General features: G+C 47.8%; 1 protein-coding gene across 3 annotated transcripts in view; it reads right to left on the minus strand.

Moving 5' to 3' along the window:
• Window positions 1-17775, minus strand: part of ARHGEF16 (Rho guanine nucleotide exchange factor 16) — a 76968-nt gene that overhangs the window by 18379 nt on the left and 40814 nt on the right. For all 3 annotated transcript variants that reach the window (XM_033922271.1, XM_033922272.1, XM_033922273.1), the window contains exons 7-9: window positions 7422-7574; window positions 2591-2720; window positions 2255-2329 (exon numbers count right to left, since the gene is read on the minus strand). In XM_033922271.1, the coding sequence (XP_033778162.1) occupies window positions 2255-2329; window positions 2591-2720; window positions 7422-7574 (358 nt within the window). The remainder of the gene's footprint in view (window positions 1-2254; window positions 2330-2590; window positions 2721-7421; window positions 7575-17775) is intronic.

A 17775-nucleotide genomic window follows, 5' to 3' on the forward strand; every position in this document is an offset into this window, starting at 1 on the left:
CAGTACTGTGAAACCATTGTAACTGTATTTAGAACCACTTTGAAAGCCAAATTGTACATTGTGACCTTCTGGGCAACTTGACCCAGCCTCTTGGGAGTGTAATCTGACCTTGAGCTGAATAGATAAAGGCGGAATAGAAGACTTGATTAATATATCATAACATAACTCTTATGTTCTTAACCCCCACCCTTGGGAAAGCCTTTTCAAACAGCAGGTAAATACATATGTAAACAAACTCTATATGTGTTTTTACCTCAGGTGGGCAGTTTCATAATTGACCTCATGTAAAGCACTGCTGCGTATGCAGGTGCCACTTCTGAATGGCTGCTCAGTTCTACTGAGGCAGCCATTCAGAAGTGGCGCCTGCCCACGCAGCAGCGCGCTTGTGCGCCGCAGGCCCCGACATGCAGCAGGCAGCCGTCCACTGACCTCCAACATTTAAAGGTACCGCTGGGGGGGGAGGGGCTGGTATGGAATTTAATGGTGCTGGGGGCCTAGGATTGAATTTAACGGTGCTGGGGGGGTATATAAAAGTGATGATTGATTGGCGGTTTGGGATGGAATTTAACGGTGCTGGGGAATATGTAAAAATGATGATTGATTAGGGGGAGTGTTGGGTTGAAATTTAAAGGTGCTGGGGGACTGGGATTGAATTTAAATGTGATGGAGGGGTATATAAAAGTGATGATTGATTGGGGAGGCTGGGATGGAATTTAAAGGTGTCGGGTATATATTAGTATACAATTTGGTTCAGAATGGGTTTTTTTCTTGTTTTCCTTCTCTAAATCTGGGGTGCGTCTTATGGTGAGGTGCATCTTATGGAGCAAAAAATACAGTAGCTAGTCACACACACAAAGACAGGGCTGGTGTTTAGACATGCTGGGGCTGAGGGCAGAAATTAAAGAGGGGGGTCCCCCAATTCCTCTCCTCCCTGCCCCTCCCCTGATTTCCTACTATCCCTATGTCCACCAAATGCCCTCCCACCCTGCATCTCTCCTCCCTCCCTCCCTACTATCCCCATGTCCACTGAAAGCCCTTCCCCTCAAGAATCCGTCCCTTCATTTTAAAATCAGCTGCTCCAGGGGGCCCCCCATGGATCAGGATGTCCTTCCATTCTCCCCACCCAGTCCCAAAGCCCCCCCTCACATGTAAAAATGTAAGATGGTTGCTGGCACGGAAGTAGCTCTCTAAAGCTGCCTCGGGCCTCCTCGGTGCTGTTCTTCTGCCGCGGTCTGCCCAAGCGGAAACAGGAAGTTGCATCGGAGAGAGGTAGCATTGAACAGCACTGGGGAGGCTATGGGCAGTGTTAAAGAACTCTCTGCTGCTCTGGCAATCTCCTTGCAGTTTTACAGGTGAAGGGGCTTCAGAACTGAGTGGGGAGAAGAGAAGGACTTCCTGGCCTACAAGGGACCCCTGGAGCTGTGAGGCCCAGGCAATGGCTTAGAAAGAAGGGAGGGGGGAGGGCGGACTGCCCTGGGCTCTGTGTCAATGGGGGGGGGCACCAGCACCTCTGCGTCCCACTATGCCACGCTTATGCTATCCCTCCCCCCACCCCGTACCTCTGTAGATCTTCGCTAATGCGAGCAACTTCTGCCTGTTGCTCGCACCAGCCTGGTTCCCCTCTGAGATAATTCCAGGTCATGGGGCCAGGAAGTGACGTCAGAGGAAGATCCAAAGCTGTCATGAGGAGCATGCTGGAGAAGAGCAACTTGTGCTGGCGAAAATTTAGAGGGGTGGGGGAAGGGAGAGCACAAGTGTGAAGTAGGCGCAGAGAGGTAGGTGCAGGGGACACCACCACCCCGGGCGCCTTCTACCCTTACTACATCACTGGTCCCAGGGCAGCTGCCCCGTTTGCACCTCCATCTCCCTTAATGCTGGCCCTGGATGAACATATTATAGCAGGACTTGCTTATCTACTCTTACTCTTAGTAAAGATTGTTTTCTGGCGCCTTTTCTAACATCATATGCAAATGTTCCTTAAATTAGTTATTCTTATTTTCTATCTAACCCCCATTGTTTTAGCTACCTGTTCCACCTCCACTGAAATCCTATGCTGTCATGTTTTAATGTGTATTATGTTGACATTGTAAGTAACAACTATGCTACAGTGTGTACTGTTAAGATAAAAGGTTACTGCTGTAATTGTCTATCACCTATGTTTGGCTGATTCTTGCTGTACACTGCCTTGGGTGAATTTTTTATTTTTTTAAAGGTGGTAATTAAATCCTAATAAATAAATAAAAGATTGTCTGACCTTGCTGATGGCTTTCAGGGCTCTGGATGCCGCTTCATGCTCAGGAAGGTCGCTGCTGGTTTTCTGGCAAATCGTCTAGAGGGACAGTCAACGACGAAGAATTAGACTTTGGTTAGCATAGACATCGCGGCCACTCAACCTAGCTCATCAGCTCCAAAGCTTGAACACTTTCTAGAGGCACAGCAAGCTAAAGATGGGATGGGATGTCATCGCACGTTGTTAACAAAAGAGAACGAGTAGGAAAAAAAAAATGTTGGTGGCTGCAAGTGATTTAGCTGTGTTATTGGACAACCTAGAAAATGCCTCGTAAGGTAACCACTCAAGCTCCTTTCTTACATCCATGAGCAGAGGAAGGCGCGTCACCCGTTGCATGGGCAGGATCAGGAAGGAGATCATTGGTAACCCGCCACAATCTGGACTCATTTCAATCTGTTTCAGCGTTTCCTTGAAAGCAGGGTTACTGGCTCTGAAATCAAACAGAATGCATCTCCGTTAAATGAAATGTGCTTCAAGGGAAGAGCAAGTCCGTCACTAATGCACCGAGTCTTGTGCAGGGTAATTTTATAACAGGTCACTTAGATTAATGGAGAAACTGAAGAAGAGCCGTCCAGCGAGGGAGACAGGTAGGAGCGCAGAAAAGGGACTTTAAAAAAAAGGTACCGGGGGAGGGGGGGCGTTCCTGTGCTGCCTATGGGGGGGGGTGCCTACTCTGCTTACGGATTTTTCGCTCTATAGGTCCCTGTCCCGGCCTACCACTAGACCATCAGAGGGGGTACAGGGCAGGGCGGTGGGAATTTTTTTTCTTGGGTTTTCCTTCTCTACATGTGGGTGCGTCTTATGGTCAGGTGCGTCTTATAGAGCGAAAAATACGGTAGTGTTCCCCAGGTCATTCGCAGTTCGCGATCCCGGTCAATCACAGTATTCTCTGATCAGGACTTCCTGGGCTAAATTCGGCTTCACCAATCAGGAGCTGTTTGAAGTATAAAAAGTTTATAAAAAGTTTCAAAAAAATCTAAAAATTATTTTCTATATTCAGAAGGTAGAGCCAATGATTGAGATTTTGACTGATCTGGAATCTTGGCAGTTTACTGCCTGATTTCAAGATCTCTGAGGCTCCCTTACATATATATGTACTATCACTAGTTGAGGTGCTAATCTTATGGTGTATTTTGGCTGAGACAGTTTAATATATACACCTACTTTTGTATTTGCATTATTAGAAGTATTTTGTCCCAGTGGTGTGCCACATCAGAGCCCCTATCCATGGGAAACAGTAATGGGCTGTCTCTGCCACCAGGTGGTGCCTTCGCTCACGTTATATTCCCAGCTCTCAAGCTTCTTAGGAAATGTTAGAACCTGATATGCTGGTTGATTCAGAGGATGATCTCTTCTTGCATAATATTTATGACAAAAACGAGTCTGGCAACCTTTCTCTCAGAAGGGACAGTACAAAAGGAAGCAGAGAGTCCTTGTGATTTTTACTTGCTGTCTTTGCTGTAAGCAGTAGCACCAAAGACAGTCCAATGCCATCAAATGGATATGCAAGCAATCCAAATCTCTCTTTAACGTGTATTATGCAATTTTGGCAGATATGGGGTTTTTTTCCTTTGGAGGGCAGTAAAGTCATGAGCTTCCTGCTTCCTGCACTAGCCTGAATAAGCATGTGGCCTAAGCAAACTAAACTAAACCTTAAGTTTATATACCGCATCCTCTCCATGAATATAGAGCTCGGCACAGTTTACAAGAGCTTATTAATAAAGGAAGGTATAACACATTGGGTTTGATGGTTGAGTATAAGGGGGAGGAGAGCATTACATTTTTGTGAAAAGCCTAGTTTTCAGGTGCTTGCGGAATAGTTGGAAGGAGCCCCGATTCCGTAGTGGGGCAGAAAGATTATTCCAAAGCCCTGTGATTCTGAAGAAGAGAGATTTTCCCAATTTTCCTGCATGGAGGATACCTTTTAGCGAGGGGAAGGATAAGTTTAGGTTTTGGGGTGGGCCTGGTGGTGTCAGGACTCGAGGAGTTCCAAGATAGTGGGATTAGGGAAGGGAGGATGCCGTGTAGGATCTTAAAAGATAGGCAGGCGCATTTAAAGTGAACCCTGGAAATTACTGGGAGCCAGTGGAGTTTGGACAAAAGCAAGGTGAGAAACCTGAGGAACACTCATGTGTTGTGATCCCAAAAAGTGGGTGGGGGAAGGGATTACAAAATTCACATTTGGAATCTCATGTGAACTTAGCTTTGTCTTGGGGCAGACTTCTACGGTCTGTGCCCCAAAATTCCAGCAGAGATTAAGTCTAGCAGTCCTTAATCATGAACAGTGGCGTAGCCAGGGTGAATGGTGCCCCTTCCCCGCCCCTCCCCCTCCCCAACCCCTCCCCCCCTGTTGTGCACGCGCCCCCTTCCCCTGTACCTTTTTAATTTTCTAGGCATGAGCAACCTCATGAATTTGCTGCCCGCGTCGTTGTCAGCTATCCCTATGACGGTACTTCCTAGGCGCAGGGCCCGGAAGTGATGTCGGAGAGAGGCGACACTGACACGAGCAGCGAGTTTGCTGTGAAAGTCCATAGACTGGAAAAAGTCTCTAGCACAGGGGTGGGGAACTCCGGTCCTCGAGAGCCGTATTCCAGTCGGGTTTTCAGGATTTCCCCAATGAATATACACGAGATCTATTTGCATGCACTGTTTTCATGGTATGCTAATAGATCCTCATGCATATTCATTGGGGAAATCCTGAAAACCCCACTGGATTGCAGCCCTCGAGGAGGGACTTTGACATCCCTGTCCTATAGGCAGGAATCAACATCTCTCCCTCTCCAGCACCCCCCCCCCCCCCCAACCGGCGGTAAGAGGAGGCTCAGGGCCGCGACTGGAGGGCATCTGCACATTCACAGACGTCAATGTGGTGACATCAAACATGCATGTGACCTTATCGCGTCCATGTCCACACATACGTGGGCGCCCTCCAATTGCGACACCACGCTTAAGTGTGCCGCACCTTCAAACAGTTTGTGGCACACCGGACTAGAAGCTTTGCTGAAATCCCTTCCAAAAACAGCACTTTATACTCAAATATGAATACATTTAATATCCAAGCTATATTCTGCAAATCAGTAAACGGGACACACTGCTAACTATTGAGAATATGTCCAACTTATTTTAAATATTTCTTCAGAACGTATCTAAATTTCAACGGTAGACAGCATCGAAATCCGGCAGGGTTTTGAGATCTGAAGGAATGCCGTGACTGCCAACTTCCTTGCTGTCCTGATCTTCAGAATGGAATAGACTCTTGACTGAGCTGACTCATATCTGACTCAGAGGGCTTTAAGAAACAGCTCAAGGCTGTATTTCTTACTCAAGCCTTTGGTGGTGCATGCTTGTCTGCGTCTTCCATTGCTATGATTGCATGAGGTACTATTTGAGACACGTTTTCCATTAGTAACATCCACTGCAGCAAGCCAGTGACGGTTAATTATGTGTTTATTATGTTACGAGTATGCCAAGTATGTTTTAAACCTACATTCATAGTCATCTGGTCTGTGTTGGAGCGGGTGATCCATTTTGGGCCTAGGTTGGCAGACGCCTAGAAAAAAAGGCACCTGCCGCATGTCAATAATGCTTAGGGGCCGCTTACAGCCTAACAGCACCTATACCGGTAGTATAGGCCAAGGGTTTTACTGGCCTACATTGCAGGTGCCTGAGTTCTTTAGAGAATCTCGCTTAGCAGCGCTTACGTGTCTCTCTGCCCCCAAACACGCCCACTTAGGAATTAAGTACCACGCAATACAAGCCTGCTTTTTATAAAATTGGGTAGGCGCCTATCGGTCAATTAAACGTTTTCTTTTTTTAAAAAAATTGTAAAAGCTCATAATTGAATCTATTAAGATGGTTTGGGTAATTTAAGTATCTTGTAAGGCAGTGTACCGCAAACTGTGTGTCACGGTACACTAGTGTGCAGCAAGGCGCCGGTGTTGGCCGACTGCCTACAGCACAGGTGTCAAAGTCGGTCCTCGAGGGCCGGAATCCAGTCGGGTTTTCAGGATTTCCCCAATGAATATGCATGAGATCTATGTGCATGCACTGCTTTCAATGCATATTCATTGGGGAAATCCTGAAAACCCAACTGGATTACGGCCCTCGAGGAGGGACTTTGACACCCCTGGCCTACAGGATGTGCCTCTCGTGGTGAGCCAGTGCAGTGCCAGCACCTCTCCTCCTCTCCGTGCCTCTTCCCTTCCAGCACCTCCGCACTGGTGGCTCAGGACCCCGCCTGGAGGGCCTCACGCCTGCGCTTGATTTTATTTATTTATTTTAAAAATTTACATACCGTCTAAAACTAGGCGGTTTACATAAGTTACATCAGAGTGTTAAAATGACAACAAAATAATAAAAAAATAAAAAAAACCATAATAAAATAAAAATGCATACAATCCTCAGGAAATTACCATAATGTGGAGCTCGTAGATAGTTCATCAATTTTAGCTGAAATAACTTAACAAAAAAAGGCATTTAAGAATTGTTGCGTCTTCAATAATTTTCTAAACCTACCCTTTTCACAGCAATTTCATCTCTGATCCACTAAAGAGTTCCATAGCTTAACTCCTGCACAACCGAAAGTCCTGACGTCTTGAATTCACGGACGTCTTCAGTAAAGCTAAACTGTCAGAACGCATCATGTCGACCTTTGCACACTTCTGGATGCCCTCGAGCCATGACCACCCGTTTAGGGCGCTGCGGCTTTGCCAAGTTTGCGAGACACAGTGGTAAGGAATGTCCAAGGGACGGCTAAAGAGATTTTTTTTTTCTTCAAGTTATGTAAAACTAGTTTCTAGGTTTAAATTATTTTTTTTATTTTTATTTTCTTATTTATTCACTTTTCTATACTGTTCTCCCAGGGGAGCTCAGAACGGTTTACATGAATTTATTCAGGTACTCAAGCATCTTCCCATGTCTGTCCCAGTGGGTTCACAATCTATCTAATGTACCTGGGGCAATAGGGGGATTAAGTGACTTGCCCAGGGTCACAAGGATCAACCTGTGCCACACACTCCCCACTAGAATTAGATGGGATGGGTTGGGAACTGGGGAAAATATTATGGGGGATGGGAACTATTTTCATGTCACTCTCTTCTCCCCTGTCAGTCACGGCTTCTTTTGCACTCACAGTAACTTCTGGAGGGTTCGCTGCTGGTACACTTCATTGGAGCAATAGATCACGTAAGGTTTGAAGTAGTTCGTGGTGTGGTCTTCTACAATGTCACTAATGTCATGGATAATGGGATCGGCTTGGTGTCTCCTCTCCAAGTCTCCAAAAAATCTGGTAAAGAAAGGGATTAATTAGTGCTTCTGTAACACTGTCAATGTAGAGGAGGAATACGAATCTGTTACTAAAAGCCCATTTGACAAATATTGCATACATAAGATTAATTAAACAAGGATCTGCAACACAGATGCCTTTTCTTTTGATCCCATCTTTTCCATTACTGTCTTTTGTCTAACACTTTTGCTTCAGCTGCACATAAAATGTTCCTGGACCCGAGGGGGGTCTTCATTTAATATTTTGTTGCTAGACATGAGGAAAGGAGGTTAATCTTAGCTATGGTAAGGTTGGCTCCTGAAAAAGGAGGATGGATGGATCAAGAGATCTGGGTTTTACTTCCAATGAAAGCAATGGGAGTAAAACCCAGATGTCTCAATCCATCCTCTTTTTTCAGGAGCCATATGGTAACCCTAACTATGACATTCTTTGTGTACAATTCAGCAGAGAACTGAAGGAAACCAATGGCCTATCTACAGAGAAGTTCCACACAAGCAGCATTTGTTCAGCGACTACTTATAGGTAACGTTGCTTTAAAGCAGGGGTCTCAAAGTCCCTCCTTGAGGGCCGCAATCCAGTCGGGTTTTCAGGATTTCCCCAATGAATATGCATTGAAAGCAGTGCATGCACATAGATCTCATGCATATTCATTGCGGAAATCCTGAAAACCCGACTGGATTGCGACCCTCAAGGAGGGACTTTGAGATCCCTGCTTTAAAGCCATGATAGTCCTGAAGGGAAGTGTAAGAATTTCTTTCTTTGTCGACATATGAGCAGAAAATATGGATGACCTTGAAATGATCAGGTACTATGTGGTATAGCTGGAAATCAAGAAATTTTAGCAGCCATCTTAGGTAATACCAAGCCAAATCAGAGGCCAGAGTTTCCCTACAGTGCCTTGGTCACCCCACAGCTAGTCAGATGGCCTGATGTCCACAATAGAAAATGACACGGGGACAAATTTTTCCCTGTCCCCACGGGAACTCATTTTCCCATCCAGTCCCGTTGAGTTCTTTTCCTGCCCCTGCCCCTTTCCTGCAAGCTCCGTCCTCATCTACACAAGCCTCAAACACTTTCAAATCATAAGTAGCAACATTCTAGAGCTCAGATTGTGATGTCATAATGCCTCATTCCACCAATGCCTAAGCTCCGTCCTCATCCACACAAGCCTCAAACACTTTAAAACCATAAGTAGCAACATTCTAGAGCTCAGATTGTGATGTCATAATGCCTCATTCCACCAATGCCTAAGCTCTGTCCTCATCTGCACAAGCCTCAAATGCTTTAACATCATAAGTGTTCAAGTCTTGTGTGGTTACAGGAATGGGGCAGGGAAAAGGACAGCAACAAAACTCATTAGGATGGGATGGAGAAATTGAGCTCCTGCGGAGACAGGGAAAAATTTGTCCCCGTGTCATTCTCTAACCCTTTCTAAAGTTGAAAGGGGATAGATTCCGTACCAGAGAGCGATAGAAAACCGGAGTCTGTCATAGGGGAAAACACCCTCCAGGGATTCAAGACAAAGTTAGACAAGTTCCTGCTGAACAAGGACGTACGCTGATAGGGCTAGTCTCAGTTAGGGAGCCAGAGAGCCACCGCGTGAGCGGACTGCTGGATCACTGGTCTCACCCAGCAGGGACAATTCTTATGTTCTAACAAATATTATGAGACATTTACATATAGAAGGGGCTTTAGGCACCTACTTTCCCTGAGCAGTGAAAGTGTTCTTACGCATGTAAATCAGCATCGGAGTGCCTAAATTTAGGCATACAACAGGTCTATAGATGACATAAATATAAGCATCTAAATACAATGTAAATATCAGCTTGCCTATGCCCTGCTCGTGCCCGTCCCATAAGAACATACTGGGAAAGATCAAAAGGTCCATCAAGTTCAGTTTCCCGTCTCCACCAGTAGCCAATCCAGGTCACAAGTACCTGGCAAGAGCCCAAAGAGTAAAACAGATTTGATGCTATTTATCTTAGAAATAAGCAGAGGATTTCTCCAAGTCCATCTTAATAATGCCTTATGGATTTTATTGTATGAAATTTAACTAAACTTTTTTAAACCCTGCTAAGCTAACTGCTTTCACCACATTCTCTGGCAATGAATTCCAGAGTTTAATTAGACACTGAGTGAAGAAATATGTTCTCTGGTTTGTTTTAAATTTACTATTTAGTAACTTCATTGCATGCCCGGTAGTCCTAGTATTTTTGGAATGAGTAAACAAGCGATTCACATCTACCTATTCCACTCAGTATTTGATAGACCTCTATCATATCTCTCCTGAGCCATATTTTATCCAAGCTGAAGAGCCCTAACTGCTTTAGCCTTTGCTCATATAAGTACATAAGTACATAAGTAGTCGCCTCCGCCGGGGCAGACCAGAGGTCCATCCAGCCCAGCGGTCCGCTCACGCGGCGGCCCACCAGGCATATTGCCTGGTCAGCGGTCCCTGACTAATTTTATTGCCTTCCTCTACAGTTATCTCTAAACCTTCCACTGCTCTTATCTGTACCCCTCAATCCCTTTGTCTTCCAGGAACCTATCCAGGTCATCCTTGAAACCCTGTACTGTGCTATTTCTTATCACGGCCTCCGGAAGGGTGTTCCATGTGTCCACCACCCTCTGTGTGAAAAAGTACTTCCTTGCGTTTGTTTTAAACCTGTCCCCCTTCAATTTCATCGAGTGACCCCTTGTTCTTGTGGTTTCTTTCAAATTGAAAAATCTGTCTTTGTCAACCTTTTCGATGCCCCTCAGGATCTTGAAGGTCTCTATCATATCTCCTCTGAGTCTCCGCTTTTCCAGGGAGAACAGCCCCAGCTTCTTCAGTCTGTCAGTGTATGTAAGGTTTTCCATACCCTTAATCAGTTTAGTTGCTCTTCTCTGGACTCCCTCAAGCATTGCCATGTCCTTTTTGAGGTACGGTGACCAGTACTGTACACAGTATTCCAGATGCGGGCGCACCATAGCCCGGTACAGTGGCAGGATGACTTCCTTCGTTCTGGTCGAGATACCCTTCTTAATGATACCTAACATTTGGTTTGCTTTCCTCGAGGCTGTGGCGCATTGTGCCGACGCCTTCAATGTCGTGTCTACCATCACTCCCAAGTCTCTTTCCAGATTACTGACCCCTAGCATTGATCCCCCCATTTTGTAAGTGAACATCGGGTTCCTTCTCCCTATATGCATGACCTTGCATTTCCCCACATTGAAGCTCATTTGCCACTTTTTCGCCCATTCTTCCAATGTCGTAAGATCCCTTTGGAGATTCTCGCAGTCAACCGTGGTTTCAACCTTGCTGAATAGTTTGGTGTCATCTGCAAATTTGATGACCTCGCATTTTGTTCCCGCCTCCAGGTCGTCAATGAATATGTTAAACAGGAGCGGTCCCAGCACCGATCCTTGAGGAACCCCGCTCGTGACCCCTTGCCAGTCCGAGTAATGGCCCTTTACACCAACCCTCTGCTTCCTGTCTGCCAGCCAGTTTTTGATCCATCGGTGGACCTCCCCGTGCACCCCATGGTTCCATAGCTTCCTGAGCAACCGCTCATGTGGTACCTTATCGAAGGCTTTCTGGAAGTCTAGGTAAATTATGTCTATGGGTTCTCCTTTGTCCACCTGGTTGTTTACCCCCTCAAAGAAGTACAACAAGTTTGTGAGGCACGACCTACCCTTGCAGAACCCATGCTGGCTCGACCTTAGCTGTCCATTTTTTTCGATATGGTCACAGATGCTGTCCTTAATCAGTGCCTCCATCATCTTTCCCGGGACCGATGTGAGGCTTACCGGCCTATAGTTTCCCGGGTCGCCCCTCGAACCCTTCTTGAAGATGGGCGTGACATTAGCTATTTTCCAGTCCTCCGGGATCTCTCCAGTTTTTAGAGATAGGTTGCATATTTGCTGAAGTGTCTCTGCTATTTCATTCCTTAATTCCTTGAGCACCCTTGGGTGAATGCTATCCGGACCTGGCGACTTGTCGCTCTTTAGCTTGTCTATCTGCCTGAGGACATCCTCCTGGCTCACCTCTAATTTGACCAGCTTGTTATCTTGATCTCCATTTTCTATTTCCTCTGGTTCGGGAATGTTGGATGTGTCCTCCCTCGTGAAGACCGACGTAAAGAAGTCATTTAACTTGTCAGCTATTTCTTTTTCCTCCCTCACTACTCCCTTTCTATCCCCATCATCCAAGGGCCCCACTTCTTCCCTCGCTGGTTGCTTCCCCTTTACGTACCTGAAGAATGATTTGAAATTTTTTGCCTCTCCCGCTAGTCTCTCTTCATATTCCCTCTTTGCTCTCCTAACCACTCGGTGGCATTCCTTCTGGCTTTCCTTGTGTTCCTTTTGGTTGGCCTGCGTTTGATCCTGTTTCCATTTTTTGAACGATGCTTTCTTGTTACTGATCGCCTTTTTTACAGCTGCCGTTATCCATGCTGGGTTCTTTATTCGATTTTTCTTGCACTCTTTTCTGAACCTGGGGACGTACAGGTTCTGTGCTTCGTGCACCGTACGCTTGAGCAGGGTCCAGGCGCTTTCTACGGACTCTACCTTCCTTGTGCTGCCGTTGAGTTTCTTCCCCACCATTTTCCTCATTGCATCATAATTCCCTTTTCTGAACTTGAGCGCTGTTGTTGTGGTTCTTTTCACCCTGGATGATCCCAGTTCTAGTCTGCACTGGATCATGTTGTGATCGCTGTTTCCCAGTGGGTCTAATACCGCTACTTCCTTTGCAGGTCCCCCCAGTCCACTGAAGATTAGATCAAGAGTAGCTTCTCCTCGTGTAGGTTCCATGACCAGCTGTTCCAGGAAGCAGTCCCTCGTGGCTTCCAGGAATTTGGTCTCTCTCTCGCAACTTGAGTGCCCGATACTCCAGTCTATCCCAGGGTAGTTGAAGTCTCCCATCACCACCACACTTCCATTCTTGCATACCTGCCGCAGTTCCGTCTCCAGGTCCCAGTCGATTTCTTCCGATTGGCCAGGCGGACGATAGTATAGACCCAATTTGATGTCTGCTCCAGATCCTCCTGGTAGCTTAACCCATATTGATTCCAAGCCTTCCGACCTTACTGCTGTTTCCATTTTGGTTGAGGGTATGGAGTCTTTTATGTATAGCGCTATTCCTCCACCCTTCTTGTGTGTCCTGTCTCTCCTGTAAAGTTTGTACCCTGGTATGACCACATCCCATTTATTATCATCAGCCCACCACGTTTCTGTGATTCCAATTATGTCCAGGGCTTTTTGACTGGCTATAATTTCCAGCTCTCCCATTTTGGCCCTGAGGCTCCTCGCATTTGTGTAGAGGCAATATAGGTCCTGATTTGTCGGCCGCCCTGCTGTTTTCTTTCCATGGCTCGGCGCTCCCACCTGGCTTGCCTTTCCTCGGTCATCCACCTCCCGTGGCGTGTCCGTTTTGCCCCCATCCAGTATCTCCTTTTTTGGATGGTCCTCTTGCTCCCATTGTTCTCTTTCAACCATGCCTGTTAGGCTCGTTTGTGCACTGGGCCCCTGCATTGCATCTGTGGGCCTTTTTTCTGAAGATTTCCACTCAACCCTTTTGTTTAAAAGTTCCCTCCCAGTCCCTTTGTCCAAAAAGTCCCTCTCAGCCCCTTTGTCCAAGAGTTCCCACTCGGTCCCTTTGCCCAAAAGTGTCTCCTCAGTCCCTTTGTACAAAAAGTCCCTCTCAGCCCCTTTGTCCAAGAGTTCCCACTCGGTCCCTTTGCCCAAAAGTGTCCCCTCAGTCCCTTTATCCAAGAAGCCTCTCATAGTCCCTTTGCCCAAGAATTTTCTCTCAGTCCCTTTGTCCAAAAGATCCCACTCGGTCCCAAGCTCTCTTTTGCAATGTCCTTGTTCGGTATCATTTTTTGATACCAATGTCCGGTGTGTCGAGGCCAGATCGACTTCCGGCTTTCCCCTTCTCTTCAGTTTAAAGCTAGGTCTATGGCGTTTTGGATGTTTCTTGCCAGCTGCCTCGTCCCAGCTGTGCTCAGGTGCAGTCCATCTCTCTTGTAGAGCTTGTTCTTCCCCAAGAAGGTCGTCCAGTTTCGAACAAAGTGGAATCCCTCCTCCTCGCACCATCTCCTCAGCCATCCGTTCATTACTTGTAGTTCGCTCTGTCTTCTTGTGTCTGCTCTCGGTACTGGTAGGATCTCCGAGAAGGCTATCCTATTTGATCTCAGCTTCAGTTTCCGCCCCAGGATCCTGAACTGCTCAGTCAGTGTAGTCCGGTTGAAATTTTTCCTGCTGACGTCGTTGGTTCCAATGTGGATTACAACTGCCGTCTCCTCTGTCTCGGCTCCCTCCAGGATTCTATCAATTCTGCTGATGACGTCCGTTGTTCTTGCCCCCGGGAGACATGTCACTAGTCGGTCCTCCCTTCCTCCGGCAATGTGACTGTCCACTTCTCGCAGGATTGAGTCTCCTACTACAACAGCAGATTTCCCCTTCCTCAGATGTCTCTCTGGTCTCAGGTCCGTGTCCTCCGGGCTCTGCTGGATCTCCGCTGGTCCTTCCGCCAGGTCCTGTTGGGTACCATCATCTGCATTTTCAGACCCTACGCTAGGTCCCACTCCCATGGTGTTTGTTGGTTCCTGACCTCCAGCTGCCGGTTCCCGTCTGATACGCTGGTGGTCCTGTGCCTCTGCCATCTGCCAGGCCTCCTCTATGTACTTCTCGAGCTCTCTGACTTGTTCTGAGATGTGGCTCTCTCTGGTAGTCTCCTCCGTTTCCCCACACTGTTCCTCTATTGAGCAGAGTCCCTCCAGCTCCTGGACTCTAACCTGCAGCCTTCCGACCTCCCTCTTCAGGCTATCCAGTTCCTGGCATCGATTGCATATGTATGCCCGCCTCCCAAAGGGGAGGTAGTCATACATATGACATGCGATGCAGTACACTGGGTAGCCCTGCTGGATTCCTGCAGCCTCCATTTCTCTGTTTTCTTTCCTGTGTTCTGTAAGAGAAGAGAGAGAAAGAGAATGAGAATGAATCGCGAATAAATTTGAGAAAATGTACCTCAGGAATTTCTCTACTGGGCTGCCTGTGCTCCTGGCTCCTTCTTAAGGCTCCTCCGCAAAGGCGCTCCCGCTAAGGCGAGCGCCTTTGCCGCTCGCCTTCGCCGCGCGCCGAACGGCTGCACGCCGTTGGCTCCCTGCCTTTTAAGGGGGAGCCCGGCTGAAGTCGCTGAAGTCGCTGACGCGATGTGGGTGGGCGGAGCTAGCTCTCGCCCACCTCTGGCTCACCGCGTCCCCCTCGCCTTTCTCCTCTCCTGCTCGCTGCCGCTGGAATCGGCAGCGAGCCCTGTAGCTTCTGCCCTCGCCTGCCTGCCTCCTCTCCAGGCCGCGGCTCCCTGCCTTTTAAGGGGGAGCCCGGCTGAAGTTGCTGAAGTCGCTGACGCGATGTGGGTGGGCGGAGCTAGCTCTCGCCCGCCTCTGGCTCACCGCGTCCCCCTCGCCTTTCTCCTCTCCTGCTCGCTGCCGCTGGAATCGGCAGCGAGCCCTGTAGCTTCTGCCCTCGCCTGCCTGCCTCCTCTCCAGGCCGCGGCTCCCTGCCTTTTAAGGGGGAGCCCGGCTGAAGTCGCTGAAGTCACTGACGCGATGTGGGTGGGCGGAGCTAGCTCTCGCCCGCCTCTGGCTCACCGCGTCCCCCTCGCCTTTCTCCTCTCCTGCTCGCTGCCGCTGGAATCGGCAGCGAGCCCTGTAGCTTCTGCCCTCGCCTGCCTGCCTCCTCTCCAGGCCGCGGCTCCCTGCCTTTTAAGGGGGAGCCCGGCTGAAGTCGCTGAAGTCGCTGACGCGATGTGGGTGGGCGGAGCTAGCTCTCGCCCGCCTCTGGCTCACCGCGTCCCCCTCGCCTTTCTCCTCTCCTGCTCGCTGCCGCTGGAATCGGCAGCGAGCCCTGTAGCTTCTGCCCTCGCCTGCCTGCCTCCTCTCCAGGCCGCGGCTCCCTGCCTTTTAAGGGGGAGCCCGGCTGAAGTCGCTGAAGTCGCTGACGCGATGTGGGTGGGCGGAGCTAGCTCTCGCCCGCCTCTGGCTCACCGCGTCCCCCTCGCCTTTCTCCTCTCCTGCTCGCTGCCGCTGGAATCGGCAGCGAGCCCTGTAGCTTCTGCCCTCGCCTGCCTGCCTCCCTTTTTGTTGCCCTTCTCTGTACCTTTTCTAATTCAATTATATCTTTTTTGCATACAATAATTGAGGTACAGTTGCACCATGAAGTGATATATTGTCTTATATATTGTGCGTATTTGACGCGAAGCACGTTTATGTACTCGCACTGCTAGACAACGCTCGTTTATCGGGTTAAAATTTAAGAAAATATTTTGCTTGTCTTGCAAAACACTCATAAACCACGTCACTCGCTATCCAAAGTTTGACTGTACTTTCTCTGTCCCTAGTGGGCTCACAGAGGTTTAAGTGGCTTGGCCAGGGTGACAGAGAGCCACAATGGGAATCTAACCCAGCTCCCCCCGGTTCTTAGCCCACTGCACTAGCGATTAGGCTATTCTGCAAAATTAAGGGCTAGATTCACTAAGCAAACCGATCGTGTACCGCTCAGTTTGCGCTCACTTTCCGACTCCGGCTCGATTCACTAACCTTCCTCCAGACCCCATCCGCACCCGAACCGGTCTGCGCATGCAAATGAGTAAAAAGGTATGTAAATTTCTTAACGTGTCGATTCATGAGACCATTTCGTCCAAACCGACTGGCTTTTCCTGTCCAAAAAGTTACGACTGCCGAGGACCAGTCATTTACATCCTCGACAACTATTTCCGCCTAGCAACTGGTGCGTGCATGTTAAGAACCCCATTAAAAATATATATCTACCCCTCCTAAAATCCAAAATATACCAAAACTTTTAAATATATGTAGACGTTTATGGACATAAGCGTTAGAAATATTTTTTTTTCTTTTTTTGGAATGCGCAGAGCGAGCGCGGGAGTGAAACTCGGATTTGTAATGTGCATGGCGAGAAAATCGCGGATTAACCCCGCGCTCTCCTTGCGCACTGTACATTTCAAATATCAATGCCAAATCACAAAAAAAATCCTAAATCAAACTTTTATGGGCCAGCTATACCCTCCCCCTTCCTTCCACCTGGATTGTCGTGTGCATGTGACGTCAGGGTGCTACTTGCTTCACGGCTGATAGGGCCGCACAGCCTCCTGGGATTTGTAGGCAGTATATAACAGCACGTGATCCCAGCGTATTGAACAACTGCTAACTGTTATGCCTTCTAGCAACTTAACAGTATTTTTCCAGAGAGAAATGGACGGCGCTCGTCGGCTACACTATCTGCTTGTACAGCTTGCAACAGTATTTCAGAAAAATAACGGTTGGTAAGAAGACTTCCTGCTTTGCGGCAGGCGCATTCGGAGCCCGCTAATGACGTCTGGGATTAAACCACGCCCCATTTCTACGCAGTGAAGTCCTAAAGAGCTTCAAAACCAACACGGATACAGTGCGCACGCGCGTCGATCGATGTTTCAGCGCTAATAGCAGCGTGTTTGCGACTGGATCATTTGCATGGACAAGCTTTACTGAATCGATCGCCTACAATGATTCGGAAACGGATAGGACGCGAATCGGACAGATTTCGGGACTTTAGTGAATCCTGCCCTAAGTGTGCACAGAGAAATGGGAGTGAAGGTGTGATGGAGGAAGAGGAGAGAGATAACGGAGCTCAGTCAACGTAACATTGATCAAGACTCATTAGTCCTAGCTTTTTACTTTCCTGCAACTTGGAAACTTGGTACTTTAGTTAGATTGTGAGCCTTCGGGACAGTAAGGGAATTTTTCAAGTACCTTTCCTATTTCTAATCTTAATGTATATTTTCTGTAAACCGCTTAGAACCTAACGGATGTAGCGGTATATAAGAAATAAATTACATTACATTACATTACATTCTTCAGTCACCCAGTGAATTACCTTATTTTTCAAGCATGCATCTTACTCTGTCAGCAACAGTTCATGCTATTTCCACTTCCTCCTTCACTGTATAAGGGGAGCTTGATTAATAATGTGCCTTTAGCATGTGCTGACGGCTGGTTCATCCTTCTCTCTCTCCCCCTCCCGGGCTTTGAAAGCTTTTGGGAATGCACTAATTCAGTTTTGGAATCAAACTCTCATTTGCTAAGATGTTTCTCACGGATCTCTGCTTTGCCTCAAAAAGCAGGTGGGGGGGGGGGGGAATAAATAAAACATAACTGCTGCAAAC

The sequence above is a fragment of the Geotrypetes seraphini genome, chromosome 15 (genome assembly GCF_902459505.1).
Source record: "Geotrypetes seraphini chromosome 15, aGeoSer1.1, whole genome shotgun sequence".
In the NCBI taxonomy this organism is placed as follows: Eukaryota; Metazoa; Chordata; class Amphibia; order Gymnophiona; family Dermophiidae; genus Geotrypetes; species Geotrypetes seraphini.